Source organism: Patiria miniata, unplaced genomic scaffold (genome assembly GCF_015706575.1).
Source record: "Patiria miniata isolate m_02_andy unplaced genomic scaffold, ASM1570657v1 HiC_scaffold_1, whole genome shotgun sequence".
NCBI lineage: Eukaryota > Metazoa > Echinodermata > Asteroidea > Valvatida > Asterinidae > Patiria > Patiria miniata.
The window spans coordinates 35,707,217-35,732,021 of record NW_024037047.1 but is presented as its reverse complement, the minus strand read 5'-3'; the positions used below and the strand labels follow the sequence as shown (position 1 = coordinate 35,732,021).

The following is a 24,805-nucleotide window of genomic DNA, read 5'->3' as shown; positions in this document are numbered from 1 at the left end:
ATCTTCAAGTAAACTTGAATCCTCGATCCTGATTGGTCGATCCATGGCAACAAGCTGTGCTACATATAACGATGTAGCACGGCCTCGGTCCATACCGCACTCCGCGTATTGCGCTTTTCTAAGATGCGAGCACCATTCCGTACAACATGCACGTGCAATAGAATAACCGCTGAAAAGTTTGTGTACAGCTTGCGCGTGCCATCTTTACTGTGCGTCAAGTTTGCTTGAAGATAAATTCGTTATCACGCTTGCGTTCGTGGAATACGAAAAATGTAGTGCGTCCGTGTCCCACATTCTTCAGCCTCGTGGTATGTGGGACACAGACGCACTACATTATTCCGTGTTCCACTCGCAGTATAACTAATACTGCGATGTTACGCCACATGTACTGGGTTGTAGTTTTATCAATCACAGGACAACTGCATGTCACTAACAAGTCAGATAAATAGTGTCTTTAGTAAACAGTTCACTTGAGTAGCTTGTGACTTGACTTGAGAGTAGGTGACTTGTGATTGTGAGGACTTGTCTACAAACTCCTGAATGTGCATATGATTGGGTGCATCATAATGAAAAGTAGCGCGCATCTGCTCAACCGGAAATGTCCACACAAGCTTTAACGTGGGGAAATGACCACAAAGATAGCACATTTTTACACTAAATTCCTTGTATCTTCAGAACGGACAGTCGCACAAATCTGGGGGTTGCAGATTATGAAAATTCATTCTTCTGGCTTTAAGTCTATCTATGTCTGGCTTGGAAACGCAGAAAAACCACTGATAATTTTTTTAATGAAAATGTGGGGTATGAGGCAATTGCCTATGGAGCGGAACAGAAAATGACCGTTTGTGACAGACCTTTGAGAACCCAATGTCAGAGCACACTGGGAATAGCGGTTTTGTAAAGAAGATGAATTTCTCTTTCTAGAGGTCAGTTGTGTGAGTGCACGTGGCCAGCGTGTCGCATGGGGCATGCAAACCGCTAGGTCAATTGGGCAAGCCATGGAGCTGTCTCACACACGTTGATCTTTTGCGCGTTTGGGCCCCAAACTTTTCATTGTGTCCTATCACATAAACATAGATGAAAGATGCACATATTCAAACATGTTTTTCTGTACATCATGTGAAGTTCAATTAAATGCATTCACTGTATGGCACTTGTACATGGGCTTTACTGAGACGTTCAGTGTTATAGATGTCTTTAATTGGTGTAAGGATCGGAATAAGGGCAATTTCATATACAGAGCACCACCAAAAGTTTGCCACAGAGAGTCCACTGTAACATTTTAGTAGTAACATTTATTTCAATGATGTCATTCATTACAATAAATGTACAATCATGTATAAATTTCAAAGAAGTCAGTAGTAATATATGGTAGTTATGTACACAGTGATTAGTAATAAAGTGTAAGATTAACTGAAAACATTTAGGTACAAGGTTAAGCAGAACGCTTTTGTGCCCTTACCTATGGACAAACATACAACCAAAGTACAGTAATAAAGGACCAACAAACACAACATGTTCAAGTTAAACACAATTGTTCAAGTTAACGGTCGACAAAACATGGCCGACTTGCCACGATATGAACGAATGTCAGTAGACAACTCGAGGTAATATGTTAAAGATCAGAGAATAGCGTTCTGCCGCCTTTAATTAAAAAACACCATCTTGATAAAAAGAAAAGAAAAGAAAAGATCAGACAGATCCTTGAATCATACACTTACGAAACTACTGACCGGAAAAAAATAACAACTTCAAGTATCCCGCACTGCGAATTTGTCGACCGTCTGCCACAATGCACTGCGAAAAATGAACTCTCTGTTGCAAGCTCTTGGTGGTGTGCTGTATTTGGAATCGCCCGTATTGCCATAGCTTGGCTCTTGTGTGAAAGCCTGTTGCAAAACAAAGACATGATGTTTATTTTTTTTTCAGTTACCAAAAATCTCAAGCTCTTGTCATGAAACTGTTTGGGCCTAAGGCCCACGAGAGATTTCCTAGGAAATACCGAGAACCTGGCTCAGGGGAGTGTGCATCAGGAGGTTTCTACCCGACTGACTCGGCTGGATCTTATGAGGATCAAGGTGTAGATCTGGAAATTTCAGCAGGAACAAAGGTGCGTATTTTATTCTGAATCACCAACATTTGCAAATTGAACCTTGCTGTCCTTGAGCAAACCACTTTACACTGTTGTTCCGTCAAGACAGAAGTGAATATGACCCTATATTGCATGTAGAAATTTATATGTGATATACCTTGCATTTTAAATGTTACTCTCTCGGTAGAATTAAGTGATTACATGTTCTCTAGACACAGTGATTAAAATTCAATTCATAAATACCTAAGACAGTTTACCCATTCCTATTGGTCAAGAGCCTGTCATGTGGCTGGTCTTAAATTGTTGATTAAACACCGGCTGGCTAGTCTTAAACACTTTTCCAGTGGCACATGAAATTTTGACTCCTATGAAATCGGGTCCCTTTGTACCTTTTATTGGTTGAACATTCACAATCCTCAAGTAGGAATGCCCAATACTACCAATGAAACCGTATTTCATAGTCCTAAATTCACAGCTGCATTCTGCGAGCAGTACACGCAACACACACACACCAATCTCCATATAAGGAGTTGTTTATGATTACTCATGAGAGGCACAAACGGTGTTTAATAAAACATGAAGTAAACTTGTTGAACAAAATCGTTTGACCAAAAAGGTATTTATGAATGGGAATAAATATGTGCTTTGCCGGGACCAAACACTATTTTTTAAGACCAGTTTGGAGACTGGACGCTTATAATAACCCTTGCCTTTGGCAATTACATGTATCAGTGTCCAGCCCCCAAACTGGTATTAAACACAGTGATTAAAACTGGCCAAGCACACATTTATTCCTCATAGATCTCTCTCGTAGGACGCCATCTTCGTAGGAAAATTACAACTGCGTATTCAACACCATCAGGTGCGTGTGCACGCAGTGTGCAAAATGTTCTAAACACGCGAGCTTGTTGCTCGACATTTCTTCGAAATACGGTGTAGCTGATGCACGTCACAAATTTTACACCCAAAATGCAGATGCAGGTGACAATCTGTAGGAAGTGAAGTTATCTGAGAGAGACCTATTCAAACCCAGTTGGCGACATTGCTGCACAGAATAACAGCTAATTGTCAGCTTTGTGCATTGTCTAGTTTTTCATTAGTTACTTGTATCTATTTGTTGTGTTGTCTTTCAAAAGACCTTTATTCCTAGTAACTGCAAAAGCAAGTATCCTGGCACCCTTAAAATTGTAAAAAATAGTAATCAAGAAAACATGAAAATAAAAATGATACGTTACTATAGTAAAAGGAGGTATATACAGTCTACAACAATTTCTTGGAAAACTGTTGCTTTCATTTTCCATTCCCAGAGTTATCTCAATTTTTTTGATGTCCAAATACTTTGTTGGTTTTTGTTTTAGTTGGTGGCACCATTTTCAGGCGTCCTATTCAAGAGTGCTGGTAAACCCAACCAGGTTACTCTGGTAGCTGGTGGTGGGGCCTTCCGAAACATCAAGATCTTCATTGACAACATCGAGCCCAACCGCACCATCTCTGAAACTGAGGGAGTGAATGTAAGTAGAAAAGAGACTTGATTTGGTACACGGGTTGTCGTTGGTGGGCTCTCATTTTGGATGGAATCATTTCAGTCATTTTTGTCAGTGACAGGTCACCATGCAATGAGCTTAAAGTTGCAAGTTGTAACTATGCAGTTAAAGGGGGCAGAGGCACAATTCAAAGGGTTGGCCTATTTTCTTCGTTTTTAGGTGAACCTCAATCCAAGATTCCTCCTATACCTTTCCCTTAGTTTTGTTATTCTATTATAGAAAACCCTTTTTTAATCCATTTTTGTGTCGCCTAAACAGAGGTTTGGGGGACACTTACCAGACCTAAATTCTATATCCCGGTTTCCCTGTCTAACCATATCTCTGTATGTATGTTAAAGTTTAGAAGTTTTTGAAAAAAAATGTTTTCACTTCTACGTGCTTTCATTGATGTTGATGAATCTAGGATGCAGTGACCTTTGGATGGGAAGACACAATTCGTCAACAGATTACTGAGATCAAAGGTCATGTAGGAGTCATTAGAGGTTATTGTTGGAATGTGCTTCAAATGTTTCTTTGTCTGCAGAATTTGATGGATTTTCATGCAACTTGGACAGAGGGATCCTTGGGTGGGGTTCATGACAACTCAAAAAGTTACGTACCACTGGATGGTGCTTGTTCCTCAGAATTACAAATAGCTCACTTATCCAACATTAAATTAATTTTTTAGTGACAAGCCGCACGTTTTGTTTATGATATCTCTGTAATCTCTTCATTCTGGTCTATAATCTGTCCATCCATAAGGTGATAGCTGGTACCGTCATGGGTACAGTCGGCAGGTCTTCAACCTGCACACCACCCAACTACATCCACGTGTCCATGAAGAACTCTAAGCCTAACCGCCTGGCAGCCATTCTAGACATCGCCCTGGATGATGATCCTTCAGCTTCTGATGAAGCTGCTAAAGAGGGCTATGTGGACCCTAGTCACTACCTTGCCAAGAGGCCCCTAACGCTACCAAAATGGACTCAGGTCTGTGATGATTACAAGCTGGTATGGAAGGTAGGTCCTAGTAATGTTTTTTGTTATTTTTTAAATTTCTTTCTGGTAATGAAACCGAGGATTCCTCAAAAGTGCCCTAGGCACTGTAGCTCGAAAGCCTGAAGAAACCTGTAGAGAGAAGACAATGAGAAGAAATTACAGTTTTAGAGGTGGGAGGAAAAGCCCAGTGGAATATTCTGAGGAAAACCCACGGAATCAGGTAGGGACTGAAAACCCAATCCACATATTGACCCAGGTGGGATTCGAACCAAGGTCACAGCAGTGGAAGGCGAGGAAAGTACCACTACGGCATCCCGACTCTCTAATAACACTCCGTAATATAACACTCTAATCAAATACCGTCGTGTCCGTGCAACAAGGTCGTATCTCCTCAAATGGGCCGTATGTGAAACGCGAGTTGCAGAATGTCAAAAGGTCATATCTCACACTTAAAATAACCCAGATGTACACACAAAGCTAATGGACGTTGCGATGTGACCTTGTTGCACAGAGATTCGCGTGCGATATGACTTTGTTGCAGAATCGAGTTACAGCCTTGTTGCACTGATGCGACCATACATAATCAATAATATTATTTGACCGTTAACCCCAAATCATTCAAATACCACTTTGCTGTGATTTCATCCTGCAGTCGATTTCACGAAACAGTGCATAGATTACGCCATGCATAGGACAACACGTTTATTGTGCAGCTACGCAATAAACTTACAATCAATTTCGCGAAACATGGAGTAGCTGGGCAACGTTATAAATAATCTAATCATCTTGGACGAGAATAATAACAGCATTTACAATGGCTGTTTGTGTGTGATTTTGTTCTTGTTCTTTCATGTAACAGTCGTTGCATCACCTCCGCCCACCATTTTGAAAATAATTTTGTCCGACTTTCTTCGGAATCATGCGGCATCTCTAAATGCTCGGTCACGACTAAAATAGCAATTCATTTACTTCAAACACAAAGCTGTGAGTGTCTTGTATCAACCTTGATAAGTTGTGCAATAACAGGTGCCATGATGATCATGATTTGTTGGTGAAATGGGTCATTTTCAGTCACTACGCCACAACTAAAGCCACATAAAATGATTGTGCAAGTTACGACATAAGTTGTTTGCGCAAGTTGCGGACTTACGCACTATCAAACTTTTGTGAAATTGACCTATCTCCGTTTGCGAGTTGGCCATGCCCCTTAGACGCCCCTCTGGAATTTTTGTACGCTAACTTTTGTTTGTCTCAGTTGTTGGGTGTATGCATCCGTTTGTATATCATGTACATGTAATGGGCCAATATTTCACAAGCTGCGTTCACGCGATTCTAACGCAATTCTACCGCGATAGGTTAGTTGTCATGACTGAAAGGTTGCGCAGCGTGGATGTTGCGCAACTTTTGCAATCAATTGTGGCGCAAGTGGACTTATGCCATTGCAGCGTAAGTTTTGTGAAATCGCCTGCTGAGTCAACATTTTCAACAGTCTGTAACTTGCTGAGTGGCCTTATAATCCACCCATAGTGGGGAATCTTGTTAAATTTAGTGACTTCACCATCTGGACAGAGCGTTATTTACCTCCATGTTCAGAAATCAATGGAAAACCCAGCATTCATTGTTTTTTTTGGGGGGGGGGGGGCTTGGAATGTGGGTTCCTGTTTATGTTCGACAAACTTAATAAAGACTGCATAATAAGAACCTACACTTGAATTTTGTTCCACAGGGAGAGACAGTGAAGGAAGGTACTTTGCTTGGACGCGATAATAAGGACGGAGAGACGAAGGACACCAGTCCAAAGCGCCAACCTCCCCCTGACACAACCACCGATAGACCTGACCCTAGCAAGAGACCACCACAACGAACATCTTCTCTTAATCAAGCAATATCACCAGGTAAACAGAATAACTTGTGAATAAGTCATGCTCTATTATATTTATACGGTGGAACACCGCTATAACGAACATTGTTCGTAATAGCGAACGTTCGGTACAGTGATTTTAAGTTGCTGGTGCTCCGGTACCCACTTTTCACCCTGCACACCCTGGTACTTACTAAAACACGACTTTGAACACATGCTGACTATTGAATTGTGTAATTACACAGTTTTTATGTGTACTACCTACAGCAATGGATGGCTTTCCCCATCTATTCCTTGGAGAAATGCTAGCCACTTGTCACTCTTCTGTTGTCATTATTCAACAACAATATTCGGTCCATTTTGTACACAAAAATCAGGAGCCAAGGATGATGTGTGAACAACATAAATCCCATTGTATCTATGTTTGATGACTACATGTTTATTTCTGTTGTTGTTATTATTTACAATCTCTTCACTATTGTTTTCAAGGCAACAGACAGCAGACCCAGGAAACACTTGGCCTTCCAGAGCCAAAAATAGGCTCGGGTTCTCCTTTCAAGAACTTCTCTCTGAGGAACTTGAAGATTGGCTCCATTCTGGCATTTGCCCGTAAAATTGGACTGGAGAAAACAGCAGATGACTTACTGACAGTTGTCAAGACCATTGTTGTGAGTATACTGGTCTAAAGCATTCATTCTTGAGGATTATTGAGTAAAAAAAGATTCATTGGTTCACAATTTTTCAAAATAAATTTCAGGTATAAGGCAAAGCTGAGCACTTTCTTACGCACTCACAATGCAAATCTGTTCAAATGTGAATTTTGTATTTTTCATTAAAAATATCTTTGCTCCTGAATTCTAATATTGACCCACTAGTTACATAGTGCCATTACCATTGACAAATTGTGTATTTATATCATGGAGCTATATTAAAATACTAGAGCGCTAACTCCTCATTCTTGCGCGCAGAGACGCTTTGAAACCATTCTGGGTGCAGACATTTTGAATTCATGTGTGTGTTTGTAGTTCAACACAATGAAATTAGATGGATTGAATTTTAGAAGTGTACTCTAAATGTAACGCGCAAGTAGAACTTACACAAAGAACTTAAACGCGTCATGGCGGTTCAAAAAACTTCACGGCAAAAAGCATCTGCAGCGGATACACGCATGCGTTGCACTGTTTGCGCAGAGCTCATTTGCTGATCGTGCGTTTTGGTTTTAACGGTATGGAATACAAACGCAGATATGCATATATAGCCGTACAAAAGCCGTACAAAATTTCGAGTTTTTCATAGGTTTGTGCAAAAATATGGATGCGCCCAGCAGGCATCACTTTGTACATAAGTCAGCGCTCAAGTAATTTATTATAGCTCTATGATTTATGTAGAGAAATGTATTTTTTCCCCCCATTCTTGATACTCCCAATATTGTAATCTGTTAACTTCATGACCATTATTATGGTGTCATCATAAATAAGCTAGGGGCAGTAAGCTTTCCATTGTAATATTGGATGCATTAATATGCCTCTGGTCATGCACCACTGAGCAACATTGTCTTGAAAATGGTACTTGAAAACCTTCTTGGGACAGTTTTGGGTAAAACATTAAGAGCACATCTCAGATGTAAGACAATTCCATCAAAAGTTCAAGGGACATTTACCTTTACGGAAACATGAACAAAACAGAACTCCTGTTGATTGATAGCCACAATCATTCAGGATTCATATTATCACTTTGTGGGTTACCTTTTTTTTGGGGGGGGGGGGTACCCTGCATAATTCCATGATGAGAACTTGTCAAACACAGATCTGCTTAATTTTTCTCTCATTGGCGAATTCCATGTCTCGCAGTGGAAGTACATTGAACAATTTCACAGAGTAGCACAATGTATAGCATGGAATTCCCAAATCTTGCTCTCTTGTAAACCTGCAGAAACTAGTGAGTGACAAGCCGTGCGTGCTACCCGATTCTTTGTCCAATGATATGTTGAGGATTGAGCTCCAGCAGCGCGGTCTCAGTTCACAGGGAGACAGGAAGACTCTACTCCAGCGATACAAACAACCTGAAGATCGTAAGTACAAGTTGCTCGTCTGTGTGGTTTAGGTTTGTTTGTCAGCAGTGTGTGTTGTATCTGAGGCTGTTTCATAGTTTTGAGAGTGCAAAGCAAGTTTTAATGTCATGAAACATTTGCAGCAAAATACACCAGAGTTAAATGCACATGGGAACAAATTTGGTAATAGTCCGGACACAAACCAACCGCAGGCACCATCCCCAGGCACCATCCCCATATGAACAGAGATGGAGGGTACGAGCTGGGTCACGTGTACGACCGCCTCCTGTCGTGTGACCAAGCTTGGTCACGTGACGGGTCATGATAAGGTACTGATACGGACTGCAGCTGAATTCCGCCGTCACTGAACTTTGCATTTGTTATGTGTTTTATTGAATTGAAAATCAAAATTTTTAGATCGAAAATTGGGGTGGGTGGGTCAAAATCATTTAAAAAAAAAAAAAAAAAAAAAATCAAAATTTAAAAACATCGAAAATTTTGAATGGCCCCTTAGGCTGAGCGTCCATAAAAAATTACTCGGCGCGCCGCGATCCGCTTCACTGCTCCCACTGCGCTGCACTGGCCCGCACTCCAGCTTCTCTCGGCCTGCCGATAGCACGGCGCCGTGCGGCGCAGGTGGAAAACATGAATAACAATAGGTGACACGGCTGAACGCACTTAATACACACAGCCCGCCGCAGCGCGCCGACACTGATTTCTTGCTGTATAATGCAAACAAATCACCGTCTTGCAAGGTGCAGTTTAAATACACCGACACAATTGTTGCCAGGATTATTTTGCCAGCTTCTAGTAGAACTTCCACAGACAATCTCTTATCACCAAAGATATACATTGTATCACTTTTGGAGGAAGGCTGTAACGTTATTTTCTTTCTCGGTAGAAATATATTTTGATTATGTTCCAATTCCCAGGGTGGAATTTAATACGGTGCCGTAGGCCTATGTATTAAACCGGGTATCAACCGGGAAACCTCTCAATGAATACTTTCCGCAGTCAGACTAAACGGGGACGGTTTAAAATGGGATATAAATATAAAGTCGGGCAAGGAAATTAGATCATCCGCACAAAACTACTGGGATGGTGAAAATCGATTATGAAAGTATATGGATAAACATATTTTAACGATTTTTCAATCGATGACACGATTTCAAAGAGCTTCATTTCAAATTCATTTTACACGGTACGATTTAATATGAACCGACCAATGCACATCCTACTGATTTCTGGGCTCGATTCGCGGTGGAACCATAAACGAGACGAACTTCTCAAACTGTAAACATGACAAGGCCTAGACCCGTGAACGTGGCGGTATCCGCCGCCACGCGTACATCTCATTGAACAGCTTTCCGTTTGAGACTCGAAATTTCTTTGGAATGACAGATCCTACGCAACTCAAAGTTCGCGAATAAGGTTTTGTGCGTGTATTGGTCATAAAAGTGCTTGTTAAATTTCCGGACTCAAACGAAAATTCTATTCCCGCCGAAGTTTGCCGATCGTAAGCTGTTCAATACGATGTACGCGTTGCAGTGTATACCGCCACATTCACGGGTCTAGACTAGACAAGGCCAACCTGCAGTGCAGACGAAGATCGACCAGTACACATGCCGCACGCACTCACAATGTGATTGCCCAATACACGGAATGTACGCTACTGTCGGATACCAGCGTGTTCAAAAGGCACCAGAACGCTGGTGCCCTTGGTTCCTTTGTATTACACAGGCCATTTCTCACCAAGGGGAATTCCCTTTACGCACGTGCAGCAAGTTTTGTACGCAGCCCATGGCAATTGTTCCGTCGAAATTGATTTTTGTACGAGAACCGGTGCATATTTTCGTACAAACAGGAGTAAAACAATGTCTTTGAATCATCGGACATAGATTTAGCTCATATTTTGCAGAGTTTTCACTGCTATTGCGTGCTATTCGACAATATTGCATGATGGCGGCAAAGAAAACTTCTCAACTCTCGAGCAACAAGGAAGGCCCTACGTACGTACATATTAAACTACATCCCTTAGCTTATTATAAATGCATCTGAAAGATAATATCGCAATTCCCTTAAAAGGTCATGTTTTTTGTTAATTTTAAATTTTCAGCCTTACATTTTTTTTTGGCGTAATAGACTTTTCTAATTTTCATTTTGATGACACCCCGCCCCCCCCCAAAAAAATCAATTTACATCGGGGTTGCTATCTTATTAAATACAAGGATACCGTGACACATGTTCTTCAGTAAACATAAAGTCTGCTTTATTTTCAATAACAATAGGCCTACAAAACAATTATCTGCTTTTTCTCAAAAAAAAATATTCCGTTTATAAATTCTTTTGTCTAACTCTCATTTGAATTACAGACCCAGTGGTGCATGGCGAGGATTATTGACGGCCATAATTATTTGCACAAAATATATTTAAAATAAGTGTATACTGGCTCCATAGGAAAGTGCAAATGTTACAGTGTGACATCATCAGTACATAGGCATATTGTCGACTGGATTGGCGATAGGTGGAACTGAGATAGTTCATTGATTTTATGCACAATGTACATGTAGGCATACAGTGTCAATGATAACGGTAGATATTGCACTAAAAAATATATGATCAAACCGTATACAGACTTTAACAGATTTGAAGTGAAGCAATATACTTGACATCAGCGCTATGATAATTAGTTAGTTTATCGGTGAGCCTTTTTCCGGTGATCAGCCACGTCTGATTTACTGGTGAAGACATACTTGCACCCCTCCACCATGCAGCGTCCAAATGACTTTTGCTGGAAAAGTGGCATGTGCTGACATGGGGGATCTCGACGGCGCTGGAGGGCCTCTATGAATGTTAGGAAATGGCCTGGGTGGTCCCTTGAGGGAATTGGCGTGGGGAAAGATGTTCCCCCTCCCGCCCAGTCACCAGTCCGGGGCGAAGCTGTCCCCCCGCCCGCCCAGTCACCAGTCCGGGGCGAAGATGTCCCCCCACCCGCACAGTCACCAGTCCGGGGCGAACATGTTCCCCCTCCCGCCCAGTCACCAGTCCGGGGCGAAGCTGTCCCCCCGCCCGCCCAGTCACCAGCTACAGGCGAAGATGTCCCCCCGCCCGCCCAGTCACCAGCTCCAGGCGAAGATGTCCCCCTGCCCGCCCATGCAGTCACCAGTCCGGGGCGAAGATGTCCCCCCGCCCGCACAGTCACCAGTCCGGGGCGAACATGTTCCCCCTCCCGCCCAGTCACCAGTCCGGGGCGAAGCTGTCCCCCCGCCCGCCCAGTCACCAGCTACAGGCGAAGATGTCCCCCCGCCCGCCCAGTCACCAGTCCGGGGCGAACATGTTCCCCCTCCCGCCCAGTCACCAGTCCGGGGCGAAGCTGTCCCCCTGCCCGCCCAGTCACCAGCTACAGGCGAAGATGTCCCCCTGCCCGCCCAGTCACCAGCTACAGGCGAAGATGTCCCCCCGCCCGCCCAGTCACCAGCTACAGGCGAAGATGTCCCCCTGCCCGCCCAGTCACCAGCTACAGGCGAAGATGTCCCCCTGCCCGCCCAGTCACCAGTCCTGCCCAATCGACTGGAGGCTCTTCTGAGCACTATCATCCAGCACTGCGAGCGCCAACAGCTAGAAAGTGAACTGATAAGGAAGGACTTGGCCTTAATCAAGGGCCATTTGGGCTTGAACAACACAAAATCCGAACCAAAGGTAGTTCCATATTCTGATGAGGAAGTAGTCATCGGTTTGGATGGGGTGTCCACTTGTCTCATTAATAGATCAGCCTATGTAGATGTGCATTCGAAAGTGTCCGGCCCCAAGGAGTTAGTACTAAAGTTATTATCGGTCTTGTTTTCTGAGGGGGATCTGGCCCGAAGCAATTATCATGGGGGGGAAGTAGTCTGCAAAGGGGGGGGGGTCGTTATCAAGAAGAGTCCACTAAAACACCAAATGGTTTTTCAGGCGATACTAGCGCAGGCAGGGAAAGAGTTCCCTGGAGCGACAGAGAGTGATGCATACAGAAAATCGGTCACTGACGCCGTCAACGGGAAATGTAGAAAACTTGCCACAAAACTAGGGCTGTAGTTTTCTTAAGTTAATTTTATCACAGCGAGCTAGTGTCTCATGAAGTAATTGTAACTGTAATAATGTTGTAATTGTAATACTGTAGTCAAAAATACACACAACTACTATTAAACTCGTATAGAAGGAATGGTAAGAGAAGCAAATAATAAAGTACAGAAAAAATATTGAATAATGGAACTTATCTCTATGTTATTGATTTCTTTTATATAATTAGTGAGATCATGAAGTCCGATTCCTGGAAAAAAAATTATTTGGAATTAAGAAATCTTTTTAATTCAGCCTCGGCAAAATATTGACGGGTTTTATTCGCCCCACCCGATCCCATATTATTCTTTTTATTTCGTGCGTGCAGCCTCCCCAATATTTACTAGACTTATTAAGTTCGTCCCGCAAGATGGCATTATTTTATTCCGAGCATCCAGCTCCCAAAAATATTGACGGGTTTTATTCACCCCACCCGATCCCATTATTCCTTTTATTTCGTGCGTGCAGCCTCCCCAATATTTACTGGACTTATTAAATTCGTCCCGCAAGATAGCATTATTTTATTCCGAGCATCCAGCTCCCAAAAATATTGACGGGTTTTATTCGCCCCACCCGATCCCATTATTCTTTTTATTTCGTGCGTGCAGCCTCCCCAATATTTACTAGACTTATTAAATTCGTCCCGCAAGATGGCATTATTTTATTCCGAGCATCCAGCTCCCAAAAATATTGACGGGTTTTATTCGCCCCACCCGATCCCATATTATTCTTTTTATTTCGTGCGTGCAGCCTCCCCAATATTTACTAGACTTATTAAGTTCGTCCCGCAAGATGGCATTATTTTATTCCGAGCATCCAGCTCCCAAAAATATTGACGGGTTTTATTCGCCCCACCCGATCCCATTATTCCTTTTATTTCGTGCGTGCAGCCTCCCCAATATTTACTAGACTTATTAAATTCGTCCCGCAAGATGGCATTATTTTATTCCGAGCATCCAGCTCCCAAAAATATTGACGGGTTTTATTCGCCCCACCCGATCCCATTATTCCATATATTTCGTGCGTGCAGCCTCCCCAATATTTACTAGACTTATTAAATTCGTCCCGCAAGATGGCATTATTTTATTCCGAGCATCCATCCTCCCAGTTTTTGAGATAAAACTTTTTGTTTCTGAAAACATACACTAGACCTATGTCACCTACGCATCTTTTCACCAAGTTTGTACATGTAGGCCTACACTTTTTTTCAATCGTGAAAGAAAAGGTACCAATTCTAGTTTTTACATGAACATGTACTGCTTTGAAACTCCACTTGTACCTGTTTAATTGAAGGGGTGAACTGCTTTTGTTCGGGGGGAGTTACACTTTTTATCAATCCTGAAAGAAAGGTACCAATTCTGGCTTTAGACGTGCTGCTTTGAAACTCCAGTATAATAGAAGGGGTCAATTGCTTTTGTTCGTGGGAAGTTAATCGCCTTTGTTGTTAAACGAGATAATCTTCTCGGGCTACCGGGGTGCACTGACAACTAATCTTCACAGCCCGCCGCAGCGAGCCGAGCGGCTAGCTTGTAGAGTGCCCAATTAACATAACAATGATGCCAACACAATAGCCGATCGGTAATGAGCTGTGGCTGGGTCCACTGCGCCGCACTGCGCCGGGCTCACTGAGAACTCGGGAGGGTAAAAAAAACCGCCGCAAAGGGCCGCGGCGGGCCGAGGCGCGCCCAGTAACTGAATAAGGACGCTCGGCCTAATCAAAGTCTCAAAAAGGTATCTTTTTTGATATAATAATGGGACAGGAAACGAACTTTCATGCTCGACAAACCAACCGATTTGATGAGAAAAAAACATGCTCAAAGTGAAGGAAAGGCTGGTTATTCCACCTGATATGGTATCGTTGGGAAGAAACAAATTATCAGACTTGGTTTCAAGAAAAGTGTGCCTGTGGTGCTTTTAAAAAAGAGGTTTTTTTTAATCGGAATCACTGGCAACGGAAACCATTTACGAGACCAAAATATAGTGCAAAGGTTTTCTATGTCTTCTCAACATGTATAGTATCCATCGAGCTTTTACTTTAACATGTTAGTTGTTATGTACCCTTCTCAGGATTTCGAACAATTTTGTTGTTTAAAACCCCCCAAAGATTTCACAACATTTAAATGATCCCTAGTACCTTTTAAATGTTTTCAACATTTGAAAATGTGCAGTGCGATCACTTCCAGTGATGTCATAATTTTGTGAACGTGTATGTATTGCTTTTGGTCCAAGTAATGGGCCCTTGGTAACTATGAATCATAATGATGAAGCCCCGATGACACTTTTGTCAAAGTTCTTAGTCACACAAGCACGTGTGCTCTAACCTTACATTTTGTAAACTCTTTATGCCATGTGCTTTTACTTTAAAGAGGGTGTGGAATGCTCGAAGACATTTCCGTCATTAAGGTGTGATGAAATAAAAACGACTAATGTTTCTGTCATGAAATGAGTACAAAGGGTACTTTTGAGAGCTATTTTCAGGTCCTGTTTTGACCTGAACGTGCAATTTGTGTAAAAGTCATGGTTGCGGGCAGCAAACAAAACACAGTAAATCGTGACGTAATAAACTGGACTCGTTTATGCTACTCTGCATCAGGAGTCCTGTTTATTACGTCACGATTTACTGTTTTTTGTTTGCTGCCCGCAACGACGACTTTTACACAAATTGCATGTTCGGGTCGAAACAGGCATGACAGGACTTGAAAAACAGCTCTCAAAAGTATCTTTTGTACTCATTTTATGACAGAAACAATAGTTGTTTTTATTTCATCACACCTTAGGCTACATATACCTGAAAAATGACGGAAATGTCTTCTAGCATTCCACAACCTCTTTAACAGTTTTACAGTAGGCCTAGAGTGCAGTGTTTATAAATGATGTGTCTTTGTAAGTGCAAGGCAAGTTGTTGCAAATTCAACACCGTGATGGAAAAACTGTGATCGTTCCTATTTTTGCAGGCTGCCCCCTGCTACAAGTCTCCCTACCCAAGAATGTCTACTGTAAGATAGATGAAAGCTGCCTGGGCGTGGAGTGCTGTATGAACGTCAAACTCTTCATGGTATCTCTGGCCTTCAAGGCATTCATGCGCTTTGATCCTTGCGAGTTCCAGTTTGTACTCGGTGTCAACTCTTGGAACTACACCATTCAGATCCTGGATGTCGAATTTGGTAAGTCTATACTTTGGTTTAGTGTAAATTAACGAACTCCTGATTTTTATGCATTAGAAATTCGGAAAAATTTGACTTTTTTAAGGTGAAGAAAAAACGTGAAAAAAAAGCTGATTTTGGAATTAAGTTATTAACAAACACTCTTGTTTTCTCCCCAGGCAAAGAATGGGACGTGCCAGTGCCCTTTGACATTCCATTTTTGGATGATATGGAGCTGCATCTTAGGTAGTAACCTTTTATCTTTTAATTCTTATTTTAAAGTTCAGAGTTATCATATTTAATTTATGCAAACTGTTCAACAGGTTGAGAACTATCATATTCAATTTATCTCAATTTAAAACTTTTCCATATTAGTTTAGAACTTAAACAGTTCAATAAGTTCAGAACTTTTATTGCGAATTTAAACACCACAGCGCCACCTTCGGCAACATGTGCAGTGACAGTGCAATGGTACTTCTAATCACAGTGCAATAGTACTTGTGCGCTGCGCGCCACGCGCGCGCCGTGTGTTGGTACGAATAATTCAATGACGTGATCAACGATCCACCAATCAGATGACAGGGATTTATTCAGGTGTTGTATAATGTCTTGTATCCCTCGAAAAAAGTCATCCAATATTATTATTGTTATTTATATCAGGCTGACGTAATTCAAAAGACTTTCAGGAAACTGTCTTAATTTCTCAAATTTCATGGAATATTCTTCTCTTACCGAAGTAAATTTGGTGCCACTCTAAAATGCATTACACGTATGCCTATAGTGCTGCATGCTGCGTCCGTGTGCAGGCGCGATGGTACCGCGTGCTACGTTCTGTTGACTAGTTGACAACAGTGCTTGCGACCCTCTTGATCGTGTGGGAACCAGCAAAAATGCCTGGATGAGGACAGTATGAAAAGCATATCAAATCCTTTGTGGTCAAAAGGACCCCATGTAAACTGGCCAAAGCACACAGCCAGATGACCTTGGACACATAGAGATACGTGTAAGAGCTCCCTGGCTCTGTGTATATACGTACAGAAGCGCTGCCTAGCACGTGTACAATAAACAGACCCTACGCGCTGAGCCATATTGAGCAACGGCAAATTTTATTGGAGTTTAGATGTACAATTCTTTAGTAAATGAATACACGCGAGCCTAAACCTTAACCAATCACAATAAGGGTTATATTGTTGGAAAGCTGACGAGACGAAGAAAAATGACTCAAGAGATCTAAACCCACAGGTGGCGCTATTTAACGTTATGATGATGTTAATGGACCAGTTCTTGGCTTAACGCGTGGTTTACACACAAAACAGGGAGAATTTTGACTGAAAATGCAATGTTTAACATCAATTCGCGAGTGAAAATCAGTGTTTTATTCAGTTTTTCTTTCATTTTCTGAAAGAGTATATTGTTAGGGTCACACTGTAGTGAGATCTAAGGTATACCCTGTCTAATAATGAAGTGGTGGCGACAGATGTGAAAAAAGGCCAGTTTTTAATGATTTTTTTCGCCGCGCTCTCTCATAGAGGTTGCACATAAAAACCGGCCCGGTGGGTTAGTTCCCCAAAGGAATTCATATGTAATATTGTCCTCACTCGGGTTCTTTACTGACATTGCAGTCATCCGGGTACTTGTTTTCGAAAGCATAGAATACGCTGATATATTTTTACCACTGGAAGCCTGATATTAATAATAATTCTGAATTAGTCCATTGTATATCCTGGCCTATCTCTGCCCTTAATATTCCCCGCAGGTACGGCATTGAGAAGAGCAGGACTCAGCTACTGGTCAGCATGTCCGTTGGTTTCTGCCCAACGACTGGTGATGCAGATTGTTTGCCATTCATCAAGGTGTTGAAGGATTCTGCTATTGCTTTACCTATCTGTCATCCCAATGGAACCATCACGTGGCCAAACAGTAAGCAGGAGGAAAAACTATAACAGAACAGTATTGAAGCAATCAAACCTAAAAAGTGTGCAAAAATTATGGCTAAAATGTAAGGGGTTGATATGCTGATTGTTAATGATCCAAGAAGCTACATGTTCATTTATATTGATTTATATTAAAAACTAACTATATACATTGTTTTTAAAAATGTAAACATTACTTTGGGAATTCCTAAAATAGGTCTGACATGTCTGATGTATCTGCCCCTACGGAATTTTTCTCAAAAACTAAGAATAGAAAAAAAAAGATACAAGCAAATTGAATTGTTCTCAAAAACTACAAATAGAACACAAAATACAAGCAAATGACAGTGCCAAAACCCAAACTCAATAACCCTAACCTCCCCAACTTCATCAAAATCCTTCCCCCCATTTTGGTGGATTTTTGGGGACTTGGTTTGGCAGGCCTGATTTGAATAAATATTGATGGAGTATGATGGACTTGGGCCTGGAGGCCTAAAGCAAAGCATGCATTGGAAGCAGTGTGATTAATGGATTTTGGTGGACTTGCTCCAGTACTTGGTAAAAGACAGTAGGGAGTTAGGGTTAAGTGAATAAACAAAAAAACCCAAAAACAAGAACTGAAAATTAGAACCCTGAAATAGACCATAGTTCGAAAAAAATCTTGTCTGATTTTAGTTGACCTGGAGGAGTATTTCTCCCGCGCTGCCTTGAAGAATCTACTCAAGGAGACGGGTGAGGAGCTACTGAAGGCAGGCACTGAGGCTGCATTGAAGTTTGTCCTGGAAGAGCTGGGCATACCAAAGGTAAGCTCAGACATAGGGGTGTATGTATATCGTTTTGCTGAAAGAACACTTAACCTGTTTTGTGATCCATGAACAGAACTTTAAAATGGTGGTTGTGTTTAAAATTCCGTAACATTGGTTCTTGTACTAAAAAGAAAGCTCGTTAAGTGGGCTTTTATATCCTAGATCTTGAAAGTGCTACATGCAGAAATTCATTAAAAAAAATGGTCCTGACTTTAAGTTCCCTTTTTTTTTTTTGACTCGCCCTGTACAGTTATTGTCTGTTGTAATATAGTCCGTAGGTTTTGTACCAACATTGGAAGCATATGCTTCAGGCGGTATTTGCAACCCTGGTGTGTAAAAATTAACATTGACTACATCCAAGCAGACAATGATTGTACACTGTCTGGGGAGTGTGTTGGTGTTGAGGTCTGTTGGAGGCTCCTGTTATTTCAGTTTCTGTGTTCTAGGAGTGTCATCATTGAATAAACCACAAGAAACATTTGTCCATATGTAACCGGTGAAATATTTGAAACATATTTCAATCCAACAAGAGCACACATATGTTGGAAAAGTCCTGTGATTTGAAGAAAGTTTTACAGCGCTGGCTGCACTCAGCTGCCATGAGTCCACTGGGGAATAAAAACAGTACAGTTTCCATCTAAACTTGAAGATCCTGTGTTCCCCTGGTCACACAAAGATAGTGCGTTTGAAGTCTCCCCTGCTTGATCAATTCTTTGCATTAAATAATTCAGATCAATCTTTTATTGTTGCAAGTTGTACAAGTTACACCCATCATTATCCCTCCTAAGGAATTATTGGATGGTAAAGAGCCATGCCCAACGCCCACCAGTTTGAGTAAAATGCAGCTGATAGCTACACTGGAGGAGAGGCAACTTGCAACCACAGGAACGAGGATGGAGATGGAAGACAGGCTATCGCAGGATGATAGAAGTAAGTAGAATAACTCAAGGAAGGCTGCATACAAATCTTGTGGCTAAGGATGCAGTTGTACAAGTGTCTATGGGAAATGGCTTCGGCCACTCCAAGAGACCATTATCATTTTGCGGCCATCTTGATTTTTCTCATTCACATCAACGTAACCAAAGCAAGCTGAAAGGAAAAATAGTCTGGTTCCTTTTTGCACAAAAACCCAGTATCATTCAGTACTGTTATTAGATACAGGGAACATGACTGAAATGATGGCAACATGATAAAGGTCTATACGCTTAAATTGGAAACCGTAGCCAAGTATTTTGGTCTTTTGCATCATTCAGAAAGTTATCAAAATCAGTTGTTAGGAACACCAGATGCTGTTTTAGGCATTGTTGTAGTCGAGTACTTTTTTCGGAGTACCAAGTACTGACGAGTACTTAGATTGCCGAGTACCATTCAAGTCCGAGTGCTTTGCCAACTGAGTACAAATACAGGTCTCAAGAGTACAGGTACTTGTACTTCAGAGTACGAGTATGAGTCAGAGTACTTGTACTTCCGAGTACAAGTACGAATACTAGTCCAAGTACATTGTGCTTGAAGCCGAAAATTATGTTTGGATTACATGTGATGAAACTGTGGTGTGCGCACATATACAGCAAATTGGTCATTGTGCATAATTGGCCACTCAAGGCTAGCTGTTCATCGAGATAGAGCACAGAGGAAGTCAATTTCTTCGAAACCAATCATTTGAAAGCATTGATAAAATAAGTAGTGCGGCCGTGGTAAGTCAAGCCGTACAATTGTTTTTTTATTGAGTATTGCTATTCGAGTACAAGTACCTTGATGATTGAGTACAATTTCGACATGTCGAGTTCAAGTACTTTGCTGCCTGAGTACAAGTACCGTCAGCTCGAGTACGAGTACTCTGACATTCGAATACGAGTAAGAGTACTCTTAAAACGGTACTCGAGTAGTACTCCAGTATGAGTACTTCAACCCTGGTGTGTATGAATTAAGCATTAAATATAGGAATGGACTGAAAATTCAATGTCATGTGGTCAGTACTTTGACTTAGGCCTGAGAAGGTGGGGGGGGGGGTTGACAATCTACAGAAATATACCGTAATTTTCGGAATATAAGCCGCGCGGCGTATAAGCCGCAGCACGCAAAAATCTGCAAATTAAGATTTGAAGTCGGCGTATAAGCCGCACCGGCGTATAAGCCGCACCGACTGCTGCGGTTTCAATTTTGTAAGGCCTCCAAATTCTAGTCAAAATGCTCTGAACCAGTTCCATTTACACTACAGAAGCTATTAAAAGGGCCACAAAAGTTATATCAAATCATTCACAATCGATACTTTTACAAACAAATATGGGAATTGATGAGAAATAAACACCGGGAACTGCTGCCGGCTGTCCCGTCATAGCCCGGCAGCCTGCGCTACGCATGCCGGTGAATGACAACATTTTCCCACAGCACGTGAGAGAGTATGAAACCCACCGTGTGTTGTCTGACTGGAGTGCTACAAATCTTGCTTTGTGGCAACAGATGCTGATTTGTTATGTCCTAAGAATAAACAGGTCCGTTTTTACCTCAAAACTTATCAAATTGTTGCGAATACTAACGAGTAGTTGCAATAAAAATTCAACTTTCAATCGTAACTTTCTTCGGAAATAGTCAAAACGAAGCGGACATTTTAATAGACGAATCCATTAATTTTGTAAGGGGTGATTTAGTCCCTCTTTTGAGTTTTACATCGTTTCTTGAATACATTTCAAGAAAACAAAATATTTTGTGACGCTGAACAACTGATTTTGTAATAAATAAATAATAAAAAAATGTTTCGAACGCCATAAAAATGTTAGTCGTCTTTTTTCTTTTTTTTTAACAGCGGAAATATTGGTAATTAATGTTCCCAAGAAAGAACACCCCTTTATTACCACAAATGGTGTGGTCCGCTATGGGGAAAGCATGCTGCATATCGCTGCTGCACTGTACCAGTATCACGTACGGCTGGTCGCAAGTGTCGAAGACAGCTTTCATCACCGTACTTTTTACCGCTCGGTACCTTTACGTGAGACTTGGTTTCGGGTTTGTTAATGACTTTCTTAATTTATAATTCATTTCAGCAACACATCTCTTCTTGTACCAGTACATTAAATACACATGTGAATCTTATTTTCATTCTTCAAGGCTCGGCGTATAAGCCGCCCTGTGTATAAGCCGCAGTAAACATTTTCATGGGCAAATTCAACGTATAAGCCGCGGCTTATATTCCGAAAATTACGGTAGATCTTAAAGTGCCGACCAAATTTGCAGCAAGTCTGTGATAAAAACCAGGTTTTAACATTTAACTGTTAAACAGTCTTTGTGTAAAACCTCCCTGTGCCCAGAGAAATGATGATGCATAGCAGCCTTTTTGAAATTGACCCTGTAACAGCCAAAGACAAAATTGGACTTATTAAAGTTGTGGAAACTTGTTCCGATTTGTACAGCATGTCGGTTCTTCACATTGCCAGCGTTCTCCCCAGAGCTGGCAAAAGTGGCCTACTGCTCCCTGAGTGAGAACTGCCTCCGTCTGGACTGCTGTCTGGAGCTCAGCATCGAGGACCTGAAATTCCGCCGCTCCTTCAAAGCCTTTGTGGAAGTAGATGCCTGTGATTTCACATTCTACGTCGCCTTTCAGCACTTGCAGTACAAGAAGCTGCTGCTGAGCTACGAATGGGGTGAGTCTATCATCTTTAAAATACAGATCCTCTCCAATATAATTTGTGAATGGTTGTGAACCATGTAAGGTTACTTTGCAATTTTCAAAACATTCTGAACGTCCAATTGTTATATCGTGTGCTTGGATACTGTAATTTCATTGGTCGAGAACGGCCACGTGCCTGGTCTATAATAACGCATGTACAATGGCTAACCTCATATACAGTGCGTGTTGCACGCGCACGCTTGGGACTGAGCTGAGCTAGCTAGTTGCATGCATACAGGTGCAATAATGCCAACAATAGCCACGGACAGACTGATGAACATACAGACAACTGGGGTCGAAGACATTACCAGATAATGAGACTAAATCAATAATATGAGGAAAGAAGGAGCGAAAATATCGGGACGGAGAAAGACACAGATACCATGCTACATAATGAGACAAAAGATGGTTCTTGAAACTGACATTAAATCGCCCACAGAGAACTGTGATTTTATAGCCTGATCAAGTCCATTACACTAACGTGGCCTGTAGAAACGTAAGGTGTTATAAGGAATGTGATGTGCGAATGAATGGGACATACCTTTTGCATGATCTGATATGATACTGGTGAGTATTGCAAACCGAAGTCAGATATGAAGAGAAGAAGCTTGGAAGAAGGTTATTAGTAAAGTTGTACATAATAATAGCTGGCTGTCTATTGTCATGTATCAGTCGGTTCAATATCATACAGCTTTATGCGGTTGAAGAGCTTGGCCGTTCCTGTGACATTCAGTTGTAAGATTCTGTTAACCAGTTCACGCCGGGATTATTTTTACAAGAGCGGAACGAGGTGCTTGATTGCTTTTCACTCGACCTCATGCCAGGCGGGTTGAAGCCATCACCCTCGGGCAGCACAATCATACTTCTGGCCTTGCTCGCTGCATGCGGGTCATTGACAGATATTTCTGGCCTCACTCCATGCATGTTTATCTGTCATCCGTTCTGAATACCGTAAAACCTTTGTGGGTATGCACGCCATCCGGCGCGAACTGGTTAAACCTTTTACTCAAAAAGTAGCTCAGTCCACTTGTTTGGGGTCAGGTCACATGTCAGTCGTCAGCATTTCACAAATGACGTCTATTAAACCGCACAGGACAACCAGAACAGCAAACCATTGGTCCCATCGCCCTGAAATACTCCATCAACAAACTGGACGCGGAAAAGGTGTTTGAGATTGACTTTGGAGCATCTATCTGCCAGAGCGCTGATGATTGCGTCTTTAATGTGGACATCATCCAGGACTACAGAGTTCCCATTCCATTCTGCAATTCCAACTTCTCATTCTCCCTTCCAGGTAGGAATAGGAGTTTCATTGGATTCTTTGTAGTAATGACAGCAAGTATTCCTCGGGAGTGCTCATGAAAAAAAGGCTTTATGATGCTTTCCCTGAATCAGTAGATATTGCAGGGTCATTGAAAATTGCAACTCCAGACAAGAGTATCTTGTCTGTTTTATTAATCATTAAGGTGATATATAAATGTGGTGTTATAAGTATCTTAGTGGTATTAAAATGAAATAAAGTCCTGAACATTACATGCCCTCCATGCATGAATACTATAGCAAATCAAAATGAGAGCAAATCAAAATGAGAGCTATCTGTGGGAGACACGTTCTGCGTGTGCACACTGGTTTACATGCATGCATGATCTGATACACCGTACCCTCTGGAGATGTGTGTACAGTAGGGAACAAAAGATTGTATACAACTCCACAGGGCAATTTCTATAGATGAATACGTCTCCACAAGGTTTTCACGAAATAGATATATGGATTTTACTCCAAAACTATGAATATCCAAGATGATCTGTCGCAAATGGAAGAGTTTTGGAAAAGGGATATTAAGTCCGAATTTCAGCCAAGGAAATTAATTCTGGTTAAAGTAAGAGCATTTTTAAACGACACTTTCAAACTCGAAAACTTTATAGACGAGAACAAAGGAATGTCTCCACAAGGATACAATTTCCAGTGTGCGTGCACACATGCTGGAATTTGTATCCTTGTGGAGTCATTTCTTTTTTCCGTGTACTAAAATTTTAGAATGTGAAAATGTAGTTTCAAAATGCTCCTATTTTAGCCAGATTTCCTGGGCTGAAATTCGGACTGAATATCCCTTACATCAAATACTTCAATTTGCGACGTATCAACACGCCTTGGAAATTCTTAGTTTTGGAGTAAAATCCATATATTTTGTGATAACCTTGTGGAGACGCATCCACCTATAGAAATTGCCCTGTGGAGACGTATACAATCTTTTGTTCCCTATTATACACATGTCTCCATCAGGTAGTGAATTACGAAACTACATGTAAGCTTGATTTTATTCTGAATGCTCCAGACATACGGTGGCAGTGACATATAATTATTCAAACCCGTACTAAATTTCTTTGTGCACGAGATCGTAACTTATAAATGTCATTTCCTCAGTACATATGCAGTACTGTGGTTCTGATGCCCTAAAAACCTGACTTTTTTTGTCCACAGGAGGGGACACCTTGAGGGAGTTTGTGAATCAAGTCGGCCGCAGTGCTGGGCAGCAAGCTGTCAATATTCTCTTGGAGTTCATTGGGCTTAGAGATAAGATTAATGATGGACCATGTGACACCACAGCACTGATAAGACCTGATGAAGAAGGTGAGGTTTAGTAAAATAGGAAACC

At 41.6% G+C, this 24,805-nt stretch overlaps 1 protein-coding gene across 1 annotated transcript in view; it reads left to right on the top strand.

The window, feature by feature from the left end:
* Positions 1–24,805, top strand: part of LOC119733210 — a 199,410-nt gene that overhangs the window by 37,145 nt on the left and 137,460 nt on the right. Inside the window, 14 exon segments of the mRNA XM_038206800.1 lie at positions 1,930–2,110; positions 3,451–3,603; positions 4,378–4,635; positions 6,341–6,509; positions 6,965–7,143; positions 8,408–8,546; positions 15,578–15,787; positions 15,946–16,012; positions 17,523–17,686; positions 18,355–18,482; positions 19,274–19,415; positions 21,893–22,123; positions 23,243–23,443; positions 24,631–24,780. Of these exon segments, the coding sequence (XP_038062728.1) occupies positions 1,930–2,110; positions 3,451–3,603; positions 4,378–4,635; positions 6,341–6,509; positions 6,965–7,143; positions 8,408–8,546; positions 15,578–15,787; positions 15,946–16,012; positions 17,523–17,686; positions 18,355–18,482; positions 19,274–19,415; positions 21,893–22,123; positions 23,243–23,443; positions 24,631–24,780 (2,372 nt within the window).